The following is a 23,530-nucleotide window of genomic DNA, read 5'->3' as shown; positions in this document are numbered from 1 at the left end:
TGGCTGGTGAAGAAAGGTAATAATACTGTTTTCAACAATGATTTTATTAATGTATGTGTTGAGTCAAATCTTGTTTTTATTCCTCAAAATTCTTGGTGGTTTGACACTGGTTGTACAACACATATTACAAATTCTTTGCAGGGATTCAGAAGGGAAAGGATGCAAAGTAAAGAGAACTACAGAGTTTTTGTTGGAAATGGATCTAGATTAGAAGTTGAGTCAGTTGGTAGTATTGAGTTAAAATTGTCTTCTGGTTTTCTTTTGTTTTTAAATAAAGTACTCTATGTACCTTCGATGAGGAGGAACCTAGTGTCAGCATCTAGTCTTGTAAAAGATGGTTTTTCTTTCACTTGTGACAGTGAAAGCTTAAAACTTTTTCGAAATGATAATTTAAATGATTTGCTTGGTTATGCTTTCCTGAGTGGTGATTTATGGCAAATTCAATGCACTGAAGTTCAAGAATGTTTCAACTTTGAATATTCAGCACCCAAGAGAATGCTCACTAATGAAAACTCTTCTATGCTTTGGCATAGAAGATTGGGGCACATCTCAAAGGATAGAATGACTCGGTTAATAAAACAAAACATTTTACCAAACTTGGATTTAAAGGATTTTGAAATTTGCATAAACTGTTTCAAGGGTAAAACTACTAATACAAGAAAAATTGGTGCAACCAGAAGCAATGACCTTTTAGAAATCATTCACACAGATGTGTGTGGTCCATTTCCAACAAGAACCATTTGTGGCAACTCTTACTTTGTTACATTTATAGATGACCTCTCTCGATATACCTATTTGTACTTAATTTCTGAAAAGTCACAAGTCTTAAACTGTTTTAAAATTTTTAAACTTGAAGTTGAAAAGCAATTGGACAAACACATTAAAATTGTAAGGTCAGATCGTGGAGGAGAGTATTTTGGCAGGTACACAGAGGCTGGACAACAGAAAGGACCATTTGCTATCTACTTGCAGGAAAATGGGATAGTAGCTCAATACACAACTCCTGGAACACCACAACAAAATGGCGTGGCTGAAAGGAGGAACCGAACTCTTAAAGACATGGTGAGAAGTATGCTTACTAGTTCACAACTACCTGATTTTCTGTGGGGAGAGGCACTAAAAACGGCAAATTATATTTTGAATAGAGTTCCTAGTAAATCAGTGCCTAATACACCTTTTGAAATGTGGACTGGAAGAAAACCTAGTCTTGCTCACTTACATGTTTGGGGTTGTCCATCTGAAGCTAGAATCTACAATCCAGTTGAAAAGAAATTAGACTCAAGAACAACTAGCTCCTATTTCATTGGATATTCTGAAAAGTCTAAGGGTTTTAAATTTTATTGTCCACACTCTTATACTAGAATTGCAGAGAGTCATAATGCAAAGTTCATTGAGCATTCAGTTGCAGGACATACTAATTCTTCGAAGAACTACAACTTTGAAGAGACAGAGTCATTTGCACATGCCTCTACATCAAATGATCAGACCCTTATGCTGCTCATTCCTTTTGTCCCTCTCAAAGCTCACGAAAACATTGCACCAGTTTCTGCCAACACTCCTCAACCGCAAGATATTGCTCCACAAATTCTTGTACAGCAAATTGACAATCTTTTTCAGGTTGAGCAGCCTACTACACAGGTTGAGCAGCCTACTGCACAACTTGAGCAGCCTACGACACAACTTGAGCAGCATGATATACCTCCTGTAAGAAGATCTCAAAGGGCAAGAAAATCTGCAATACCAGCAGATTATATGGTTTATTTGCAGGAAGTAGAGTTTGATATTGGTGATGAAGATGACCCCAAGTCATTTGATCAGGCTATGAAGAGTGCTCAAGCTCCTTTATGGCACAATGCAATGTTGGAAGAGCTAAATTCAATGGCGAAAAATGGTGTCTGGACCTTGACAGATTCCACTTCTCCCAGTAAACCCATAGGATGCAAATGGGTTTTTAAAACCAAAAGGGACTCACAAGGAAGAGTAGAAAGGCTAAAGGCACGACTGGTTGCTAAAGGATTCACACAAAGAGAAGGTTTTGATTACACTGACACTTTTTCCCCAGTGTCCTCCAAGGATTCTCTACGTATCATTATGGCCTTGACAGCCCATTTTGATCTTGAATTGCATCAAATGGATGTCAAGACTGCTTTTTTAAATGGGGATCTTAAGGAGGATATTTTTATGCAGCAACCTCCAGGATTTGTTGAAAGGGGGAAAGAGCATTGTGTGTGCAAGTTGAACAAGTCCATTTATGGTCTTAAACAGGCTTCAAGGCAGTGGTATCTCAAGTTTGATGAAGTGGTAACATCTTTTGGTTTTGTAGAAAACAGACTTGATGATTGCATCTACCTCAAAGTCGACAAATCCAGGTTCATTTTTCTGGTTTTATATGTTGATGATATTTTACTAGCAAGTTCTGATTTTCAGTTACTACTTGAGACAAAGACTATGTTATCTAATAGTTTTGATATGAAGGATTTGGGTGAGGCTCATTATGTGTTGGGCATTGAAATTATGAGAAACAGATCTAGAAATCTTTTGGGGTTGTCTCAGCTCAATTACATCAACAAGGTACTTAAAAGATTTAATATGGAGGCTTGTTCTCCTGGAGATCTTCCTATTGGCAAAGGCGATAGGCTTTCAAGGGACCAATGTCCCATGACTGAACAAGAGCAGGCAAACATGAAGAATAAACCATATGCATCTCTTGTGGGCAGCTTAATGTATGCCCAAGTCTGTACTAGGCCAGACTTGTCATTTGCACTCAGTGTATTAGGAAGGTTTCAAGCAAATCCTGGTGAACCACATTGGGTTTTAGCCAAAAAGGTGCTGAGATATCTAAAGAAGACTAAATCCCTTATGTTAATGTATGGTCATGTTGACAGTTTGGAGCTCACGTGCTATTCAGATTCAGATTTGGCTGGCTGTGTGGATGACAGAAAATCTACAAGTGGATATATTTTTCTTTTGGCTGGAGGTGCAATCTCTTGGAGAAGCAAAAAGCAAAATTCTATATCTACATCCACTATGGAGGCTGAATTTATTGGATGTTTTGAAGCAACTAGGCAAGGATTGTGGATCAAGAATTTTGTAACAGATATGAAACTAGTGGCAAATATTGACAAGGCTTTGAAGATCTACTGTGATAATAAGGCAGCCATATATTTTGCCAAGAACAACAAACGATCATCAGCTTCGAGAATTATGGATATAAAGTATCTGTCGCTTCAAAATAAAGTCAAGGAAGGTATTGTTGAAGTAGAGTACATAAACACTCACTCCATGTTAGCAGATCCTTTGACTAAAGCTTTGGCTGTGGGAGTCTTTCAAGATTTTGTGATGCGCATGGGATTGCATGAATCTTTTGACTCGGTTTAAGTGTGGGAGCAAGGTTATTTCTATAACCTATTTTGATTATTTTGAGCTGTTCTTTTCTTGTTTTTGTTTTGATAGATGATGAATAAGTTCTATTCTATTTAAGAATGGTTGGCAGTTTAAGTTTTGTTTAAGTTTCTTCACAGTTTTGTCTTGCTTAAGCTTGGATTTCCATTAAGGAAATGATTTTGGGAGTCTCTTTTGAGCTCCATTACGTGGACCAGAAATGTGGGAGTTATTTAGGTACCTAACTCTCCACTTATTATCATTATGTCTGCAGCAATGTATTCTAGTGTATGTGTATGTGATTTTAGGGTGCTGGCACAGTTGAATTTGTGTCAAGTTTTCTAAAGTTCTGCATATACATTCGTTTGACAGTTGTTTTGGAAGTTACACTGATGTTTGAATAAATCCAGTGATCACTATTGCCTTGTTTTTGGTATGATATGATACAATGTAATTAGGCTGCACTCATGTGGGAGAATGTAAGCTGACTTATGTGAGTTAGCCTAATTACGTGTTATGATTATCATATTAGAATGAGATAATGGGATTTATGTTTATCAGTTATTGTTAGACTTTCAGTTTTGACAGACTTTGGTTAGTTTATATTGATTAGGACTCAATCACTTAAGTATATTAGTTTTGTTTAAACTCTTACTCTATCTATAATAGGAGAGATAGTGTTAAGGTTTCTTTAATATAAAAGAATCGGTCCCTCCTCTCACAATACACAAGTTCTGTGGCGTGCTTGACCTATTGATAGCAAGAACATTCTGGTGTTGCAGAGAGAAGAAGATCATTCCCATAGTTGTCATGTCTTCTTCACTGAGTATGAATCAATCGATAAGTTTTCTTTATTCATGTTGTAATTCATGTGTTTATTGTATTTAACTTTAGTTTTGCTTACAGGAGTTAGTCAAGATTGTAATTATCTTTGACAGATCCTCCTTCCTTCCAACCACGATTTCATCTTCCTCAAAGATTGAGTCGGTTTCTCTGGCCCCCCCAATTTCTGGAGGGGTTGTATCTATTTTCTTGGAAACTAGTCCAATGAAAGATGCCTCAGATTTGAGATCCAACAAAGATGCATTGATCTTCTTGATTTTATGTGCCATGTTTCGACGAAACCAGGAGTTTGAAAGGAATTTGGGTACCTTTTTCCTCTCTTGGTTTGGCTGTTCCACTTGCCTGCAGAGATCTTCGTAGTTGATTTCATCCAAGACATTGTCAGCATCATCAGCTATGTCTCTCAGTTTCCTCACCCACTCCTCCACTGCCTTGCCCCGTTGCTGTGGCTGGTGGGCAACATCGCCTAAGAAATCTTGAATCTCGAGTAACGATTGACTAAGCTTTGTTAGTTCCTTTTTGAATCCCCGGAAAAGACTTATTTCTTGAGCAGCAAGTGAAGCCAGCTTGTTCAGTATTCCCTCGACAGGAAAAGTATAGAGAACTTCCATACTCGCGCGAGACAGAGATGAGAGAGCAGAGAATGCAAAGATAGCTAAGGAAACCAGATGATTGAAGACGCACGTACAGTGTTTCAGTGTTTGAGTGTTTCTCTCTCCCCCCGTTGATAGAAATAAAAAGTTCCAAGTCATTTAATGTGATGAGGGGTATATCGTCTTTGCTTTGCCATCAATATTGGCCTCACATTATGATAGGTGAAATTCAACCAAGTAAAAGTGCTAGACGACATTATGATCGGTGGCTTTATCATTTCATGACTTCTCTGCATGGCTGTCGGTGGGTCAATTATTGTTTTGTTGGTCAATTATTTCATGCCTTGTCTGCATTGCTTTACTTTTTTCTCATGTAACTCATCTTGGATGTTTTTAAGCAATGCCTGTACAAATTAAGAAGAGAAAGAAAAGAAGAGAATTGAGAATTGGAGAGATTATTTATTTATTTCCTCTGTTTCTGTGTGAATGATGAATTGAGTACAATATAGTTGTTATAACTTATATACTGTTTTGAGTACAATATAGTTGTTACACAAATTATGGAATGGATGACAAGTGTAGGACTAAGAATTGATCAGCCATTATCCAAATTTGTTCTTCTAGAAAGATTGTCTTCTAGAAAGGTGCTGAGGTTGTGATACACTGGTCTTGATTTTCAGCTTTCAATACCTACTGACTTTGTACTCCGAATATTTCTAGATCCTTTATATTTAGTTTTTTTTTAGAGAAAGTTGATTAAAAAAAGCTTTATTACTTTACTTATTTTTAGTTATTTTCATAATTTTCTATGAAGTCAGTTGTTTCAGAATTACAAGTCAAGACAGCTTAAGCTGCATTCCCATAAGAACTGGGCTGCTGTGTGAGATTGAACTTTTGAAGACTTTTTTGATTTCTTTCTAGTGGTGTGCGATATATGCTTGGAAAGCTTAGCGATAAAGCTACATGTTTCCTATTTTCCTATAATTTTCCAGGAAGTGGAACAATCCCAAATATAGCGTCCAAGTCAGCTGACGTGTCACGCGTAAAGCAATTAAACTTGCCAATAGATTTTCTCTTCTTATAAAGCGTGCTAATAGATTTTGGCAATTCTTTGATTTTTGTTCCAGAAACATTGAACACGCGTAAAGCAATTAAACTTGACTTGAACGGGTCATGTTAAATGTATGGATGGATCCGTGCGATTGCGGGGACTAACCCTCGAGGTACTGTCGGGCTCAAAACGGGGACCTCTCCCAACAAAGTCTGCTCTATTCGCAAGCGCCTGTAATCGAACCCAAGACCTCTTGTTTAAAGGATCTAAGCCCCTTCCACTTAGACAACAGAGTTGGTCAATTAATTTTATTTCAATATGTAATAAGTTAGCAACTAATTGAATGGGATAACCAGCAGCCACGGCTCCTTTATTTTATGATATTAAAATCTAGAAATTTTGGCAAAGAAACCCGCAACCATGGCTCCAATTAATATGCATTTCAAAGCAATCATGCATCTATTTGGCGGCGTGGTTACTGATTTGACTCCTTATGAGGCTGAAATTTATGGTCCCGGCTGATCTCTTTTTGGACAATCTGATTAGAGTTCTAAATAGACTGGATGCCATTGCTGAATGCTGATTGCTCACCCTAACGCTCAGAGAGTCGAGAAAAGGGTAGAGAAGGAGTTACAAGTAGAAAGACGAAGAAAGTTTGAGAGTTTTGGGTAGTGTGTGATTGGCAATTATTATGTTATAATAATAATAAATGATGTTGAATAAAAGTATTATTATAAAGATAATAATACATAATGTCACGGATCCGCCCCTTAAAATATATTATTAGAAAGATAATAATGTATCCAGCCACACATGATTTCTATATTGCAATTTGCATTTAATAATTGGAATTATGCAACGGTGTATGACACATAGCAGTCATTGTATAAATCCATTTTTGTGTCTTAATCAAAATGGATTAAGCATTGTTATTTAAAGACAAAATAGGTGGTAGAATACTTAATCAATTATTATAGCACTCAAAGAACGAGAAGTAGATTAGCCAACAAGGGTTGGATGAGCTGGTAAAGATTGTTCTCTTCGCTAGCAAAGCCTAAGTTTCGAGTCCCCTATTGACAATTTCTCTTTATGGGTAATCTGTAAAAACCAAAAAAGGAGCTAAGACTCCCTTTGTAAGTTCTCAAAGCGGTCTTGATATGGCCTGACCCTAAATGGAGTAGCCTCTAGTCCCTCTAAACTTTTTTTCAACAAAAGAAAAAAAAGAACGACAAGTAGATTGAAGACCTACGCAAAAGTGTTCTGATCTCCTCTATATTGAATTTTTAAACGTAGAGGACAAAAACATATGCATATATGATGGGCACTAGTTTTAAAGAATCTGGAAATAATTAAGAACATGTTTCTAGAGGGGAGAGTTGCAAATAAAACAGATTAAACAATGACTTAATTACTTGCCGGGCACCTTCCTGCATAATTGAAAAGTGCTATATTGACAAATTTGCAATGTTAAGTAGTGCACGCACGCGTGATTGAAAAAAGTCATCTCAAGTGACCCTGAGCGCCACACATCTCACTCGTTGAATTAATCCAACAGCCCATAGTCTTAGTAACTTAAAAAACTCATGAAGCAAACCAATCATGTTAATTAGGTTGACTTATAAATATTAATCTCATTCACACATGACTTCTATATTGCAATTTGCATTTTACAATTGGAATTATGCAGGACGGTGTATGGCACTGGTAAGTAAGTAATGCAGTCATTGTTTAATCCATGTTTGCGTGTCTGAATCAAAATGGATTGAGAATTGTTATTTAAAGACAGAGTAGGTGGTGCAAATAAAACATATCAAACAATGACTTAATTACTTAACGGGCACCTTCCTATATAATTGTGTTTGTTAGGGGTGGGCATTGGAACCGCAAAACCGCAAAACCGCAAAACCGAACCAAACCAATTCGAAAAAAACCGTGTTGACCAGAAAAGTCAAAAATTGAGACAAATCCAAACCGAACCGGTTCAGACCGGTTTCGATTCCGGTTTTTCATCCTAAGAAACCGGTCCAATCCAAACCGATCCAATAGAATTAATTTTTATATTATATATATATATATATATTTATATTTAAAATACCAAATTTTTTAGACCCAAACCCAACTATTTCAATATACCAACAAAAAGCCCAAATTTTCCAAGTCCATTGCCCAAGTCCAACAAGCCATATTTTAATATGCTAATCCTATCAAATATCACTTCACTCTCTCTCTCTCTCAATTTCCCAAAACTGATGCAAGGCATGCTTTTCATGTTTTCAATGTTACTTTATTTTTCCTGTCCGATTCGTCTTTTCATCTCCCCAACCTTTCTTTCTTCTTTCTTCATGTTTCTTTTTCTCCCTCACGCTAAGTCTCTTCTGTGTCTTCTTCCTTTCATTTTATTTTATTTTCTATCCATCTCATCTTCTTCCTTTTCTCTTTTTCTCCCTCTCTCTCCGTGTCTTCTTCCTCTTCTTTTTCTCTCCCTCTCTCTCCTCCTCTTCTTCCTTTTTTTTTCTTCTCTTTTTCCACACTCTTTCTCTGGTGCAGTTTTCTTCTCTTGCTCTGGTTTTTCTCCTTCTCTCTCTGCGATTTTCTTCTCTCTCTAGTGTTTGGTTTATTTATGTTTCTCTCTCTTTCTTCTTGTAGATCTAAAATTAGATATGTGGGCATTTGTTTGTTGAATATGTTTAGCAATTTAGATCTGTTATTTTTTAATATGTTTTTAGCTTGGTTTATTTGTATTCCTTTGTTTATGTTTTAGATTTTTCTTATATGGTTTTGGGTTGCAGAGGAAGTGATTAGATATGAGTATGTAAGAAAAAAAAAAAAAAAAAAAAAACCAGTTTGAAACCTTGAATCGGAAGAACCGAACCGGTCTTTATAGGTCTGGATTGGTTCGGTTTTGCCACTCATTTTAGTTAAAAACCGGACCGAACCGGACCGGATGAACAGTATGGTTTCGGTTTCAATTTTAAGCGAGAACTGGTCCAAACCGGACTGCGCCCAGGCCTAGTTTTTGTACCATATCTGATCCTCCACTCATCCATTGACACGTGGATTGCTTAAACTCCCCAAATGCCCAAAGGCTCCGAACAATCGGCATCGACTACCGATGATATTGTCTCAAAGCAGCAAAAGATCGCTACAGGCCCAACACAGCCTACAATCGGTATCCCTTATCGATTCTGCAGAATCAACCTCGAAGCACCCGCCCGAAGTATCTAAGGACTCGTGTCAACCTCATAAGACCCTCCCACGAGTCCCATATCGAAATTAAGTACTAAGAGCATACGAAATGCCCTCTATAAATAGGCCCCTCCACTACAATACAGGATAAGACTTTTCAGCTTGACTTTTATATTTTTATATGGTCAACAGCAAGAGCTCTTAGAAACAACCTTACTTTGGCATCGGAGGGTCTTAGGCTGGTTCCACACCGGTTCCATAGACCTCACGAGTCTCAACTCTCTTCTATTCAGGATCTGCATCCAATGACAAGAAGAATCTGCATCTATCATTCAATCGATCTGCTAGATCGTCCTCACCGCTTGTAAGTTGCACTCATCTCTAGTTTTAGTGCCAACAAATTGAAAATTGAAAATTGCAATTTTTTAAATGCAAATAGAAATCTTTAATTATGCGGGCAGGTGCCTGGTCGGTAATTAACTGAGTTTGTTAATTCCATTTTGTTTGGAATCATTCATATTCTAAGTCCCACTCACATTTGTTTAATCTGTTGGTTTGAATCTTCTCATGTAGAAAAAATATCTTATTTTTTTAATTTAAATGTAATCTTTGTCGCTTTATATGCACTCACATTTTCTACTTTGTTGAATTTGCCAACTGATAATTTGAGTTTAAGGAGTGTTTGATAGAGAACCTGCATATACCGAGAAGAAGCATGGCCTTTCTAATCAATCATATATTTATAAGACTGCCAAACCAAACTAACAATGTGAAATTAAGGACTCAAAAGCAACTGTCTGCTGATCTGAACTGGCATGAAATCTTGCAAGAGCTGAATTATCCTCCCCTGTTCTGTAAGTAGTAATTTGTCTTCTGCGATACTTAACACTTAATTTTCATCGAAAATCAAAAGTGTTATTCCAAAAAGATTGTAATAGCAGAGTGTTATGTTTAAAGCAATTAATTTTAATGGCTGAGAATTCATATTTTTCTACAATAACTGAAACATATATCGATGCAAATTAGCTGTGACGTCTGGAACATGAGAATGGTTAAGTATTTTATACTTTAATAAAGTGTAAAGCAATCCCACCAGAATTTCTTTATTGATAAATATCCTTTTAACTTTAATAAAGTGTTTTTATACTTTATTGTTGGATGAGATTCTCATTGCTTTACTTTTCACCAGAAAGAAAAGATTGATGCAATACAACATTGGTACTATGAGTCTGAGGTTAGTGGCAAGCATGGTTCTTCCAAGCAACTCATGAAGATCACAAATGAGCAACTCTATTTTATATATCATCTTGGTTCCAAACCTAATAGAATAGGTAGGTATCGCTTTCATGTAACTCATCTTGGATGTTTTTGAGCAATACCTACTGATTTTCTACTCCAGTCTTTACTGATAAATGCATCCATCCATAGATCTAAACCCTAAGTAGAGACATACTAGAGTAACAAAAAACTCCATAAATGCATCCATAGATCTAAACAAAAATTACTCTTATCACTTCGATATTAATTTAAACTATCTTTCTTTTAATCCTTGCAGGAGACAATATGCAGGGCTTGAGTAGCTACGAAAAGTGCTTCTGCACTGCACCTCTAGAAGTTGATTTAAAGCACTTTTCCTCATTAAACTGCACCACAACAAACAAATTGACAATGTGATGCAAAACTCATAAGAATATAACTCAGATTTGATGATGAGTGTCAAGAAAACAAATTAAAGGGATCACAGCTTACCATTTTGTCCAAAACAATAAGTTGTAGACCACAGGCACATTGCGTGCATGCGTTTCTTTTTCAATCTCGACTCTGCAATGCATGGTCAATATAAAACCAAGACCAACTTAGCAAGAAATGTTCAAAATAACCTTCAACTTTTCAAATGGCGGTAAAGAGCTTATAATTGAAGATTTCTTTACCTGAACATTGCAATAAGCATAGGTAAATGAAGACTCGCTAACGTTGGTGAAATTTTATCCAGTAACTTTAGGAACAGAGGCCTCTGTTCTGTGTGATCATATGCAACCATGCAAGAGTCCATGACCTGAATTATAGAAACAAGAAGGAAAATGGATACTCAAGGGTACTCTAAGATACTCAAGGTAAATAAAAAGAATTAATAATTCAACATCAACAAATGATAATACCATATATATAGCTGAAATGAAAACCTGCACCACGAAAACACCATATTGGTTGCATTATGTGGTAAATAGATCTCAAGTACCTGCACAAAGAAATAGAAACTGATTACCTCTGTAGGAAAACAGAGGTAATAGATCTCAAGTACCTGCACAATATGTTGCACACCAGTTCTTCCTTTGACTGATGACCTCTTTGAAAACCTACAAATCAAACCAAAGTAACAATAAAAGTCCATCTGCATATATACAATACAACAGACATGGCATGGACACATCAAAGTAGTAGATATCTTCCAGTGCCAGGAATGCACTGAGGACGTGAACTAAAATCAATTAATAACTGCAAATAGACAGTTCTTCAACAAATTAGGCTCCCCGATCACTCTGGTAAATCCTCCAATTCATTAAATGTATATAAACTACTATTACTACTACTACTACAGACCGTGTATACTTGGAATTAACAGAGACTGACATAAACTTACTAAAAACATTTTGTATAGGGCAAGCATATGTCAAGTAAGATACTCGTAACTGATACTGATGGGAAGTTACCAGATATCTAAGACAATCACCTATTGAGAAGGCCTCCAGGGAAATGTGTATATCTCAAATGAAAATAATTGAAGCTATACCTGTACGTGTGAATGATTTCTAAGAATAATCATATTCTCCATGCTAGTAAAGTGATCTTATGATCATTAGATGGAAATGTAAGATATAATTATTAGGGTAATTCTCTGTTGGAAGTTCAATCAGTAAATGCAGTTGGTAAAATTGGACAGTGGTCTTCACCACTATTGCCTTTTCAACTAGCTTGTTTATTTTCATTTGCGTGTGCAGCTGTAACTTTTGATTTGGCAGCTATTATAGTTAATTTTTCTTTACCATCTAATTTCCCTATAAAAGGGATATGAGTGTTTATGACTGGCAGCAGCAGAAAATTCTACATCAACATATGAAACTAGATTTAATTTATAGGTAGAATCCTTATGAAGAATCAAGATTTAAGTACCAAATGCTGCAATTTTATGAGTTGCCATATTTTTCCCTTATGAAGAATTAAGAAAGATACTCATAACTGTATGATGGGAAGTTACCAGATATCTTCGACAATCACCTACTGATCAGCACCTTGGAATCTGAACCAAACTGCTATTTCTCCCACTTCCACACCTCTAACCCTCTACTGATCACCTCAGCAAGGATGTATTGCAAATACATCCCCATCTCCTTTGGAAAAGAATCCAGTGGTGAGAGTGAAGCAGATGCAAACCTGACCCAGAAAAAGTATAAAAGTTGAAATGACAACAAACGTTATGAAGAACATTACCGAAACCGATATGTAAAATAAACTCACATTTGTGTAAGAGCATCAAACTAAAGTGCATTACGAATGAGCAGAGGTTAGCACCTAATTACTGATAACATATCATGTGTAGGTAATCTTTTTTGAAATAGAAGGAATATCATACAAATGATTAGGGAGCCAAAAGTTTTTCTAAGTTACATCAAGTGTGCATGCAATTTAAAGTCTGTTCATGTACAAAACTAGGCCAGCAGCATTAAAATGTTGAAGAAAAAAACTGCTAACGATTTATGGTAAAGAGATAAAATTAGCAGTAATTGAATACAGTAGATTGCAAAGGTAGCAATGAAGAAATTGACTTTAAACTAGTTGTCGTCATTTATTTCTTTCATTGTAAGTCCCTCCTAATAGGGTAGAATTATAGCATTTTATTTATAAATGAAGGCAGAGTAGAGTCAGAAATTTAGCAAGCTACTGATGAACACGTATAAAATACTTCAAAAGTAAAAACAATATGATTATTATTAGGGTAATTCTCATCCAAAGAAATGAGTAAATAACGATGCAGGGGAAAGGGAACTGAAGTGAAGTACCTGGACTAAGTTTGCACCTAAAAAAGGTACAAACTAGAAGATTCCGACTATTTGGTTACTAACAAATGTATCAGTAATTTATTTATTTCATATCTAGACTCAATGTGAAAATTATTTATTTACAGTATAAAAATGAGAGCTTCTTTTGTGCACTTATACTACTTTATGTTTTTTTTTAATACTTTTGTAATTACCATTAAAAAAAAGTGTAAATGGACAAAAAGGGAGTGAAAAATTTAGTTAGTAACCAAAAATTAGTGTAATAAAGCTAACGAGGTTTAGCTCAGTGGAAAATAACATTGACTTGCAAACCAGTATTCATAAGAAGTTCATGATTTACATAAGTTAATGTCTCTAGTATTGCCGTTGGTTATAAGAAGTTCATTTGCAGTTCAATAAGAATAACTGACCTAATCCTAAATGATTTACCTTGTTGATAGAAATGATATTTACTCTGAGATATAGAAAGTAAAAGGATTTTGTATTTTTAAGGAATTGTAAATTTACTGGGGTAAGAATGCTTAAATGCCAAGTCGAAAGTAAAAGGAATTGTAAATTTACTGGGGTAAATTTACTGGGCTGCCCTCCAACGCCAAGTCGAAAGTAGGACATGTAAAAGTGATCTCAGGTTGCAGTTTTCCTATTTGGGCCACATAAATGCCACTAGTTCTGTAAGTTGTGGGCCGAGTATTTTTTTTCTTTCTAACAAAAAACAAAAAAACCAGCAATTTTACAAAATTTAACCGACTAATTCTTAGTAAACTTTATTTTCAACGTGAACATATAGATAACTAGTAAAATCATGTACGTATGTAGCGACCCAGGTGTTAATGTAAAGATTATTACCAACCCCCAATTGCATTGCATTTGTCCCCCTTCCCTTATGCGCTAGCTACATGTAGTTGAGTTTTCAGTGGTCATAGGAAAGAGCAGAAGCTAGATACAAGTAGCCATGCCACGCTGCACGCACCTAGTGAAATGTCTTTGGATGATCAAATTATAAATGGAGATTTTGAAGCAATCTGTATATAAGTTTTATGTCAAGACTAAATAAGCTAATAAGTTTGACGTGAGTAATTTTTGTGATTCTAAAAACAACCCAATGCAAGTTGCAACTACACTTTATGCGTCAATACGAAGCAGAGTAAAGAATTTGTCACATTTAATTTACTTCCCTAGTTCGAGCCCACAAACCAAACGCAACAAAAGTAAACACAACAAGAAACACCATATTTAACGTGGTTCACCCAAAATTGGGCTACATCCACGGGCGACAATGCCAATGATAATTCACTTAATCAAAAGAAAAAGAGTACAAAGAGTACAAAGAACAAACTAAATTTATCTAGCTTCTCTCATCCCATTATTCCCTATAGAAATAGAACCCCAAGTAGCAAGTACATCCAAAGGTCACTCATAAAAGCACTTCAACTATCTTTCTTCGAAGAGACAGGACGCAGAGCTTGACTAGCCAGGAAAAGTATTCTCTTAGAAGTTGATGGAAAACACTTTTCCTCATTAAACTGCACCACAACAACAAACAAGTTGACCCTGTGATGCAAACTCATAAGAATATAACTCAAGATTTGATGATGAGTGTCGAGAAAACAAATTAAAGGGATAGTAGCTTACCATTTTGTCCACAGCAATAAGTCCTAGACCACAGGCACATCGCATGCATGAGTTTCTTTTTCAATCTCGACTCTGCAATGCATGGTCAATATAACACCAAGACCAACTTAGCAAGAAATGTTCAAAATAACCTTCTACATTTCAAATAGTGGTAAAAGGCTTATAACTGAAGATTCCTTTACCTGAGTCTTGCAATAGCATAGGTAAATGACACGCTATCAAATAAGACTAGGAACAGAGGCCTTTGTTCTCTGTGATATGCAACCATGCAAGAGTCCATGACCTTAATTACAGAAACAAGAAAAGGGAAAATAGATCAACAGCTTCCAGAAATAGTAATTTCCTTACACTACATGTGATATGTGTTGTAGTAGAGAAAAAACTTAATGGCCACTAAGTTAATTAACTCTAAATGAAACGTACACTTGACTCTTGGAAATATGACAAAATTTTTGCCACTTGACTTGGGCGGCTCTTCTCAGTGCAAAATGAATGCTGATCAAAACCTGACCCAGAAAAGTATAAAAAGTTGAAATGATAACAAAACATATGAAGAATATATTACTGAAACCGATATGTAAAATAAACTCACATTTGTGTAAGAGCATCAAACTAAAGGGCATTAAGAATGAGCAGTGGTTAGCATCTAATTACCGATAATATATCATGTGTATATAATCTTTTCTGAAACAGAAGGAATATCATACAAATGATTAAGGAGCCAAAAGTTTTTGTATGTTACTTCATAGAGTGCCAGTAACAGACTAGTAATGTGGCCACATCAGCCAACTATGCTAATCTGAGAATTCAAATCTCTGTCATTGCAAATCAAAGTCTGTTTTCATGATACAAAACTAGTAGGCCAGCAGCAGCAATAAAATGTACATGGAAAATACTGCTACAGATTTACGAGAAAGAGATAAAATCAGCAGTAATTGAATACAGTAGATTGCAAAGCTATCAAGGAAGAAAATGACTTTAAACTAGTTATCACCATTTTATTTTTCTGTTGTAAGTCTCCCCTAAGAGCGTAGAAATATAGTATTTTATTTAGAAATGAAGGTAGAGTCAGAAATTTAGCAAGCTACAGATGAACACGCATAAAACACTTCAAAAGTAAACAATACTAAACACAACATTGCTAGGGAAATGTATATATCTCAAATGATAAGGATTGAAGCTAAACATGTGAATACTTTTCTCATATATAAATGATTTCTAAGAATAATTTTTTTCTCCATGCTAGTAAACTGATCTTATGTTATTGTTATTTCATGCTGTAAGATAGTGGAAGGAAGAGAATAAAGCCAATTGAAGCCACATGGGTCAACTCTTTTAAGACAAATGCGACCAAGCAAGCATGATGTGAATGTACGATATGATTATTAGGGTAATTCTAATCAATCCCAGCCACTTTTTTTTTCTTCTTCTGCATTTATATCCAAAGAAATGAGTAAATAACGATGCAGGGGAAAGGGAACTGAAGTGAAGTACCTGGACTAAGTTTGCACCTATTCCGGAAGTGAAATCCAACAAATTGTGCCAAATTCAACTGAAAGTAAATGCCATCAGTAACACAACATATATACGAAGATGTGGAAAACATTAAGCAGAGGCTAGAGAAGAGCAGAAATCTCTGCTCTGAAAATATAGTTTAATGATTAATCTGATCAGAGAGGAACGTAATTACTTAGAGAAGAAGAGTAGGCTCACTCTCAGAATCATCACCACTTGAAGAAGAATGCTCGTAATAGGTTGGGTTACATCTTCGAAGTGGGAGTGGGTCAACTTACTGAAAAAGGTGTTTGGTCAATACTGAAGAAAAGAAAAGTGAGAAGGGAATTGAACAAACAATGAAGGATTTCTTTTGCGAATATAATTACCTGATATACATGGGATGTGAGAAGTCTTGTGCCATTCTGGGCCGCTCAGGAGGGCGGATCTTCCCCCTAGACCGGGACATGTAACAAGTTTGGTGAGGCATTGCATAACCTCAACGGCAGGAAGATACACCAGATTCTCACACGCCTTAATCCTCAGATGGGTAAGAGATGTAAGGTTACCCCAACCACTCCAGAAGAGCCTCCATGCTGTCGAAATCCTGTATATACAAATCTTGTAGACAAGTGCAGTGTTGAATTTGTTGTTGAGGTAGAGACTTGAGCTTTGGCTACCCTGTGATCTTCAGCCATAACAAGCAAAGAACTAGCTCATACAAGATTACTACCACTGGAAGCCAACACATAATGGTCTGTATCAATATTATCTCATGATTCCTGCAAATTACCATATTTCATCCTTATCAGTTTGTGCTTGCCATGACACATCGTCGTTGATCAGCTTCACAAATCCATCTGATGGACACCTTCACCTACCTCATGCAAGGATCTATAGCAAATACATCCCCATCCCCTCTGGAAAAGAATTAAGTGGTGAGAATGAGGCAGATGAAAAATGCTGATCAAAACCTGACCCGAAAAAGTATAAAAAGTTGAAATGACAACAAAACTTATGAACATATTACTGAAACTGATATGTAAACTAAACTCACATTCGTGTAAGCACATCAAACTTAAGTGCACTGAGAATGAACAGAGGCTAGTATCTACTTAATGATAGTATTTCATGTGTATGTAATCTGTATTGAAACAGGAGGAATATCATCTATATATATATAAAGCAAAAGTGTGAATACTTTTCTCATATACAAATTGGAGAATGATTTCTCAGAATACTCGTATTCTCCTCCGTGCTAGTAAAGTGATGTTATGATTAGATGGGAATGTATGATATGATTATTAGGGTAATTCTTTCTTTTTCTGCATTGATCTCCAAAGAAATGAGTAAATAACGATGCAGAGGAAAGGGAACTGAAGTGAAGTACCTGGACTAAGTTTGCATCTAATGCGCATTATTTGTTCTTCCAATTGCGTAAGATCCTTCTGCAAACCAACAACGTATATAGGAAGATATGGAAAACATTAAGCAGAGGCTAGAGAAGAGTAGAAAGCTCTGAAAATCTAGTTTAACAATTAATCTGATGAGAGAAGAAGAGTAGACTCACTTTGTGCTCCAACTGTGCTAGCTAGTTTGTGAAGGGGTCGAATCATCATCACTAAAAGATTCCGATCTTTCGCATCCGTAAACTAATTAAAAATGTGTTTGGTCAATAATACTGAAGAAAGAAGGAAGATTCTTCAATAAGTATTTTATGTTAGAGGATTGGGTTACAATTTCTAATCTCTATATTAAATCTACCAACACATCTAATGAATGCAATCCGAGATTAGAAATATATATCCAATCCTTAACTTATACTTATTGGAGAATTAAGTGAGAAAAGGGAATTGAATGATTTCATTTGAGAATGTTGTAATTACCAATTATATGTGGGATGTGAGAAATCTTGTGCCATTCTGGGCCGCTCTCAAGGGTGGATCTTCCCCCTAGACGGGGACATGCAGCAATCACTAGCTCTTTTAGTTTGGTGAGGAGTTGCATAACTTCAACGGCAGGAAGAGACACCAGATTCTTACAGTTGTGAATACTCAGGGTGGTAAGAGATGTAAGGTTACCCAACCACTCTGGAAGAGCCTCCACGCTGTGGAAAGACTCTATGGACAATGCTTTTAGACAAGTGCAGTGTTGAATTTGTTGTTGAGGCAGAGACTTGAGCTTAGGCCACCCAGTGATCTCTAGAGTTTGGATTTGTGATGGGAGCTCAAAATCAGGGAAACAATGGGCTCACATCCTGTCGTAAATGAACCTTTTTCAAATTCAATGGCCACTATTACGCATGCCTTTTCCCCTAGTGCTCCAGCTATTGGACGTGTAGAGGAAACTCTAGGCGTGCCAATTGAAACAAATTCTGAAGCCCTCAATACCAACCCTTTACTGGGCCCTGCAAATTCCTTGGCTTGTGTCAGAAAAGACCCTACCCATGATGGTGAGTCAGAGATTTTTCATGCGGCTGTGAAAGCTGTCGCACTCCACAAGCCAACATCCTTGATTACTGAATCTGATCCCACAAGCGAGAAGGAGCAGCCTCCACAACAGAAACGTAGTAAGAAGAATTTTAGTCTTGAAGGTGGCAACCCCTCGTCAAAAAGGAAAAAATTTCTTCCGTCACTTAGCTCAGGCTGCTCTCTAAAACTCACTAGAGGAACCGTGGGGGTTAGAGCTGGTGCTAAAGGGGGGCGTAAACGGGCACAAGGCTCCCCTGGTGTGGCAAAGTCTGCAATCAATGACTCATCGTTGTGTGAGGTAGTGGTGAGTCCTTCCAAAGAGTTGGAGATCCTAGAACTGAGGGCTAAGAATGGTCATACTGACGGCGGTGGTGGCTGGCCTTTGACAGCCACAAGAAGTCCATGAATCTACCATTTTGGAATTGTCATGGTCGGGGCATTTTCCTGACAATTCCTCTTAGAGTGATGCTTTTATGCTCTTTAAGCCCCTCTACACAGTGCCTCTATCTTCTTGGAGGTGTCGGCAGCTTTGTTTTTGTACGTTTGTCATTGTTTCCTATTTTGCTTGTCCCCCTCCGATTCCTTGCGGCTTTGTCTCGATGTTGGACCTTCTCCACCGTGTTACGATCTGGAGCGTCTCTCCTCAGTAATACCATTGCTGTTGAGGATGCTTTTAAAGTGCATTTGGCACTTACCTCTCGGATTATGGTAGCGCTCTTTGTAGCTGTGATGGCGTATCCATCACCATCTTCCTCTCGGTTCTTTGGCTTCTGTGACTTCTCTGGTGGCTTTGGTCTTGCGTTGGGTGCCTTGCAATGGGTTATTGGTGGTGCGGCATTTCTCAGTCTCTTGTATTACGGATTTTCTTTTGTTTCTTGGTTTTTGTTGTTTTTTTAATTTGACTGGGCAGGAAGCTTGGTTCTAGCCTTGTACTGAGGTCTAGCTGCTTCTACCTGGTTCGTGTATTTCTGGCTCAGTTTGCAATCTATCCCGTTTTGGTTTCTTTGAAACCAAACATTGACCAAAAAAAAAAAAATCGAGCTCCTCCGAAAACGCACCCATACTTATAACTTTTAAACTCGTCAGAGAGCGTAGCCCCTCCACTCGCAAATATTTTAAATTGTGGCATGACTCGATTGTCAACTTGTTAAGAGATTTGCAGGATGGTAGCCCACTGGGTAGACTTGTCAATCCATCACAACCCCCAATAGACAAGTCACAGAGGGATGTGAGGTTGTCTAAATTGGGAATAGCCTCTAGATTAGGGCAATCAGCTATTGTCAGGTCCTCAAGAGAGATGAGGGTTTGTAGCCCATCAGCCGGTAAATGCCTCAAATTTTGACAATCACTGATATACAGTGAACAAAGAGAGGTACAACCCGTAATACTCAATCCATCACAACTCGTAATAGTCAAGGAACGGAGGGATGTGAGGTTGTCTAAATTGGGAGTAGCCTCTAGATTAGGGCATCCCTGTATACTCATCTCCTCAAGAGAGATGCAATATTCTAACCTGGTCGGCAAGCTTGATAATTTCTCACAATCCTCAATCTTCAATATGCGGAGACATGACATGCCCTTGCCCAGGGGAATTGGAATGAACTCGAGACTAGAGCAACTCTTTATAGTCAAGATCTTGAGAAGAGGGAGTGTGGGAGCATCAGAGTCAGATTGTCAAAGTGGAATGGATATTAGATTGGAGCACCCAAGTATACTCAACCTACGAAGTGAGGTGCAATATTCCAACCCACTTGGCCAGCTTGATAATGCCTGACAATTGTCAATCAACAATTCACGAAGCCCAACCACTCTGTGTAAAGAAGGCATATGCATGAGATTCTTACACTTCTTGATACTCAGGTAGGTAAGAGATCTAAGGTTACCCAACCACTCTGGAAGAGCCTCCACACCATCGAAAGATTCAATCTCCAAAGATGCTAGAGAAGTAGTCAAGTGTTGAATTTGTTGAGGCAGAGACTTGAGCTTAGGCCACCCTTTCATCACTAGTCTTTGGATTTGTGATGGAAGCTCAAAATCAGGGAAAGAATCGAGCTCCTCCAAAAATGGACCCATTTTCATATATTCTAAACGCCTAAGAGAGCGTAGCCCCTCTATTGGCAAACAGTTTAATTTCCCACAATTAAATATATGTAAAGAGGAAAGAGACTGCAACCTGGATACATCGAGATCTAGCAGAGATATCAAATTGTGGCATGACTCGATTTTCAACTTCTTAAGAGATGTGCAGGATGGTAGCCCACTCGGTAGACTTGTCAATCCACGACAATGAACAATCTTCAACTCCTGAAGAGAGATGCAATATTCTAAGCTAGTCGGCAAGCTTGATAATTCCCGACAATACTCAATCTGCAATGTGCGGAGACATAGCATGCCATTGCCCAGGGTAATTGGAATGAACTCGAGACTATCGCAACACCGCTACTTTCTCATCTGTTGGCAGTTCCTCCCATTTAATTAGATCTCGGCAATAATGAATAGTTAAGCTTTTCAATGCTGGAACAACGTCTCTTTCTTCTTCGTACTCGTAGCCGCACCATTAACATGGTTATAACCATAAAACTCAACTCCCACACATTTAAGCTTTGACATATATCTAAACTCAACAAGCCTAAGATTTGGTAAATGGCCAAGTGATGGGACTTGTTCGCATTCTCCGCAATTCCATAACCGAATCTCTGTCAACTTGTCCGCAATTATCATCCATGATGCTAATTTAGAACCCATGAAGCTGTCAATCTTTAAGATTTCTAGCTCAGAGTTGGGTCGGAGCCCTTCTAGTACATCAATGTCTTTCTCGTTTCTGCCCCTGTAATTACTGCCCCATTGTAATGTCAACCTTCGTAGATTTGCTTTCCCAACTAAATTTGATGCTCCTGCTTGGCCTCTGTCCCTCACATGTTCCAAACCGCTAATAATTAGTTCACCTTTTAATTGGTTTAAGCCACCCAGCTCGTCAATTCCAAGATTACTTTCCTTGTCCAGAGTAAACGAAGGAGATATTGTTTGCAGATGTTTCAATCGTCCCATTCCAAATGGAACTTCCTTATCATAATTGAAATAAACATGCCTCAAGTTGATCAAATTTTCCATTTCCTTGGGATACGTTACAAGATGCCTTGTATCCTCCATTCTTAACGTTTGTAGGTTATGAATTTCCAAATTCACAATTCACAATCAACAAAAGAAAAAGCGATGTAAGCACCATCTTCAACGGTCAAAGTTGGAGCTATTAGGGTGCTGGCTCACGATGTGAGACCCGCCGCGTTCCCCCCCCCTCCCCATCTCAGGCAGCTTCCCTTCTTTTCTAGCGGGCCTCCTTCCCCTATCCAACGCCTCCCCCTGTTTTGCTATTCACTATTCCAGACCTACCCCACACCCAACGTCTCTTCCTTTTCTCAATCCCACTTTTCCCCCCCTCCCCAACCCAGACTCGCTCCCCATCTCTTTTAACCTCCTTTTCTGGCGGGCCCTTCCCCTCTTTTTCAACTCTTTCACCCTTTCTGCTTTTCCTCTGCCAGATCCACCATCTAACCCCTACCCCCCTTTTTTTCTTCTTTTTCTTTGGATGCCCCCTTTTCTGTCTGCACTCCCGCTTTGTCGGCTCTGTGTGTAGTAAATTTTTCTACATTGTTACTAGTTTGATGCTATTTTCCCTTTGCTTTTTGCAATTGGGTTATCTGCTTGCGACGGGCTTCAAGGTTTTTTCCTAAGTCGGTCTGTGCAGTGTGGCTAGTGAAGAAGCACGCCAGGTGTTTGTCAGTGTTCCTCTGTCAAGTAGCTGATGCATGTTTTCTGACTCTTGTCCAACTCGTGAGGAACCTTTTTGGTTCTTTCTCGTTAGCCTCTATTGGCTGTGGTTTGTGCTCTATTTTGGGAAGGCCCCCTCTCGTCGAGCTTCATGAACCTTTTGAGCTGGAATTGTCAGGGGCTTGGGAACCCTCCGACTGTTCAGGCGGTGGTGAACCTCATTCACCAAAAAAGGCCAAAAGTGATTTTTCTTAGTGAAACAAGATGTAGCATGGCGAAGATGGAGCAAATTAAATTCCGGTTGGGGTTCTCGAATTTGTTCGTTGTTCCAAGCAGGGGCAGTGCTGGTGGCCTTTGCCTCCTGTGGAGGGAGGAAGTGAATATTGTCATCAAATCTTCCTCTCTCAATCATATTGATGCTGAGTGCGATTCGGGTGACTCGGTAGGAGTTTGGAGACTGACTGGGTTCTACGGCTGCCCCCAAGTGTCTGATCGTTTTTTCTCTTGGAATATCCTATCTCGTTTGGGTCAGCAGTCCTCCTTACCGTGGTTGTGCTTTGGGGATTTCAACGAAATCCTAAGTAATCAGGAGAAGTGCGGTGGTCTCTTAAGATCTGAATGGCAGATGGATAACTTCAGAGATGCCCTCGCTGATAGTGATCTTTCTGACCTTGGCTTCGTAGGGAGTCCTTTCACTTGGTCTTCATCCAGGTCTGGTGGGATTTCTTGCAGGTTGGATCGTGCTGTTGCTAACTTTCCTTGGCGGGACAAGTTCCCCCATCATCGTGTGGTGCATTTGGCTCCTAGTAAATCTGATCACTTGCCCGTCCTTATCGAGGTGCGAACTGGAGTCTCTCGGACTGCTTCTCAATCAAGGCGTAGATTCCGTTTTGAGGAGTTTTGGCTCCAGCATTCGGAATGTGAGCAGATAGTTCGGTCTGGCTGGAGCACAGCTGCTCCCGGAGTGCCTATGGCTCAAGTGTGTGAGAAACTCAAAGCAACCAGGTTTGCTTTACTTCACTGGAACAGGCACACCTTCGGTCATTTTAAGGC

At 38.1% G+C, this 23,530-nt stretch overlaps 2 protein-coding genes and 4 long non-coding RNA genes across 12 annotated transcripts; 3 read left to right on the top strand and 3 right to left on the bottom strand.

Moving 5' to 3' along the window:
- The first annotated feature begins 4,066 nt into the window (after positions 1–4,066).
- LOC148297109 (uncharacterized) lies at positions 4,067–5,283 on the top strand. Its single transcript, XR_015826635.1, has 2 exons — positions 4,067–4,207; positions 4,288–5,283. It is a non-coding gene; the product is annotated as an uncharacterized LOC148297109 (long non-coding RNA).
- A 2,741-nt stretch (positions 5,284–8,024) lies between these two features.
- Positions 8,025–10,941, top strand: LOC110745565 (uncharacterized). The gene is made up of 3 exons (XR_002524844.2): positions 8,025–9,908; positions 10,244–10,385; positions 10,610–10,941. It is a non-coding gene; the product is annotated as an uncharacterized LOC110745565 (long non-coding RNA).
- LOC110745562 (uncharacterized) lies at positions 10,383–12,497 on the bottom strand. The gene is made up of 5 exons (XR_015835928.1): positions 12,311–12,497; positions 11,214–11,411; positions 10,986–11,110; positions 10,804–10,875; positions 10,383–10,697 (listed from the first exon to the last, which is right to left on the bottom strand). It is a non-coding gene; the product is annotated as an uncharacterized LOC110745562 (long non-coding RNA).
- A 1,759-nt stretch (positions 12,498–14,256) lies between these two features.
- Positions 14,257–18,510, bottom strand: LOC110751569 (uncharacterized). Of its 7 annotated transcripts, none has more exons than XM_088246577.1 (11): positions 18,125–18,503; positions 17,809–17,890; positions 17,629–17,686; positions 17,032–17,212; positions 16,628–16,926; positions 16,458–16,536; positions 16,239–16,296; positions 15,168–15,250; positions 14,927–15,027; positions 14,745–14,816; positions 14,257–14,635 (listed from the first exon to the last, which is right to left on the bottom strand). In XM_088246577.1, exons 5-10 carry the CDS (start codon positions 16,726–16,728, stop codon positions 14,768–14,770), a joined length of 471 nt encoding a protein of 156 aa, XP_088102703.1. In that variant the 5' UTR covers positions 16,729–16,926; positions 17,032–17,212; positions 17,629–17,686; positions 17,809–17,890; positions 18,125–18,503; the 3' UTR covers positions 14,257–14,635; positions 14,745–14,767. The 7 variants fall into 7 exon arrangements, 6 of the variants coding, with proteins under 6 accessions (XP_088102703.1, XP_088102704.1, XP_088102705.1 ...); XM_088246578.1 differs by having other exon boundaries at positions 16,628–17,020; positions 17,120–17,212; XM_088246579.1 differs by having other exon boundaries at positions 16,628–17,020; positions 17,120–17,158.
- Positions 16,028–16,468, top strand: LOC148297108 (uncharacterized). Its single transcript, XR_015832801.1, has 2 exons — positions 16,028–16,134; positions 16,214–16,468. It is a non-coding gene; the product is annotated as an uncharacterized LOC148297108 (long non-coding RNA).
- Positions 18,511–21,217: 2,707 nt separating the features above from the next.
- On the bottom strand, positions 21,218–21,859 carry LOC148297107 (putative disease resistance protein RGA1). The gene has a single exon (XM_088246915.1). It carries the CDS (start codon positions 21,857–21,859, stop codon positions 21,218–21,220), a length of 642 nt encoding a protein of 213 aa, XP_088103041.1.
- Between the last annotated feature and the right edge of the window lie 1,671 nt (positions 21,860–23,530).

This window comes from Prunus avium, chromosome 1 (genome assembly GCF_965620075.1).
Source record: "Prunus avium chromosome 1, drPruAviu1.hap1.1, whole genome shotgun sequence".
Classification (NCBI taxonomy): Eukaryota; Viridiplantae; Streptophyta; class Magnoliopsida; order Rosales; family Rosaceae; genus Prunus; species Prunus avium.
Note: the sequence above shows the minus strand (reverse complement) of the source record. Positions and strands in the feature narration are given on the sequence as shown.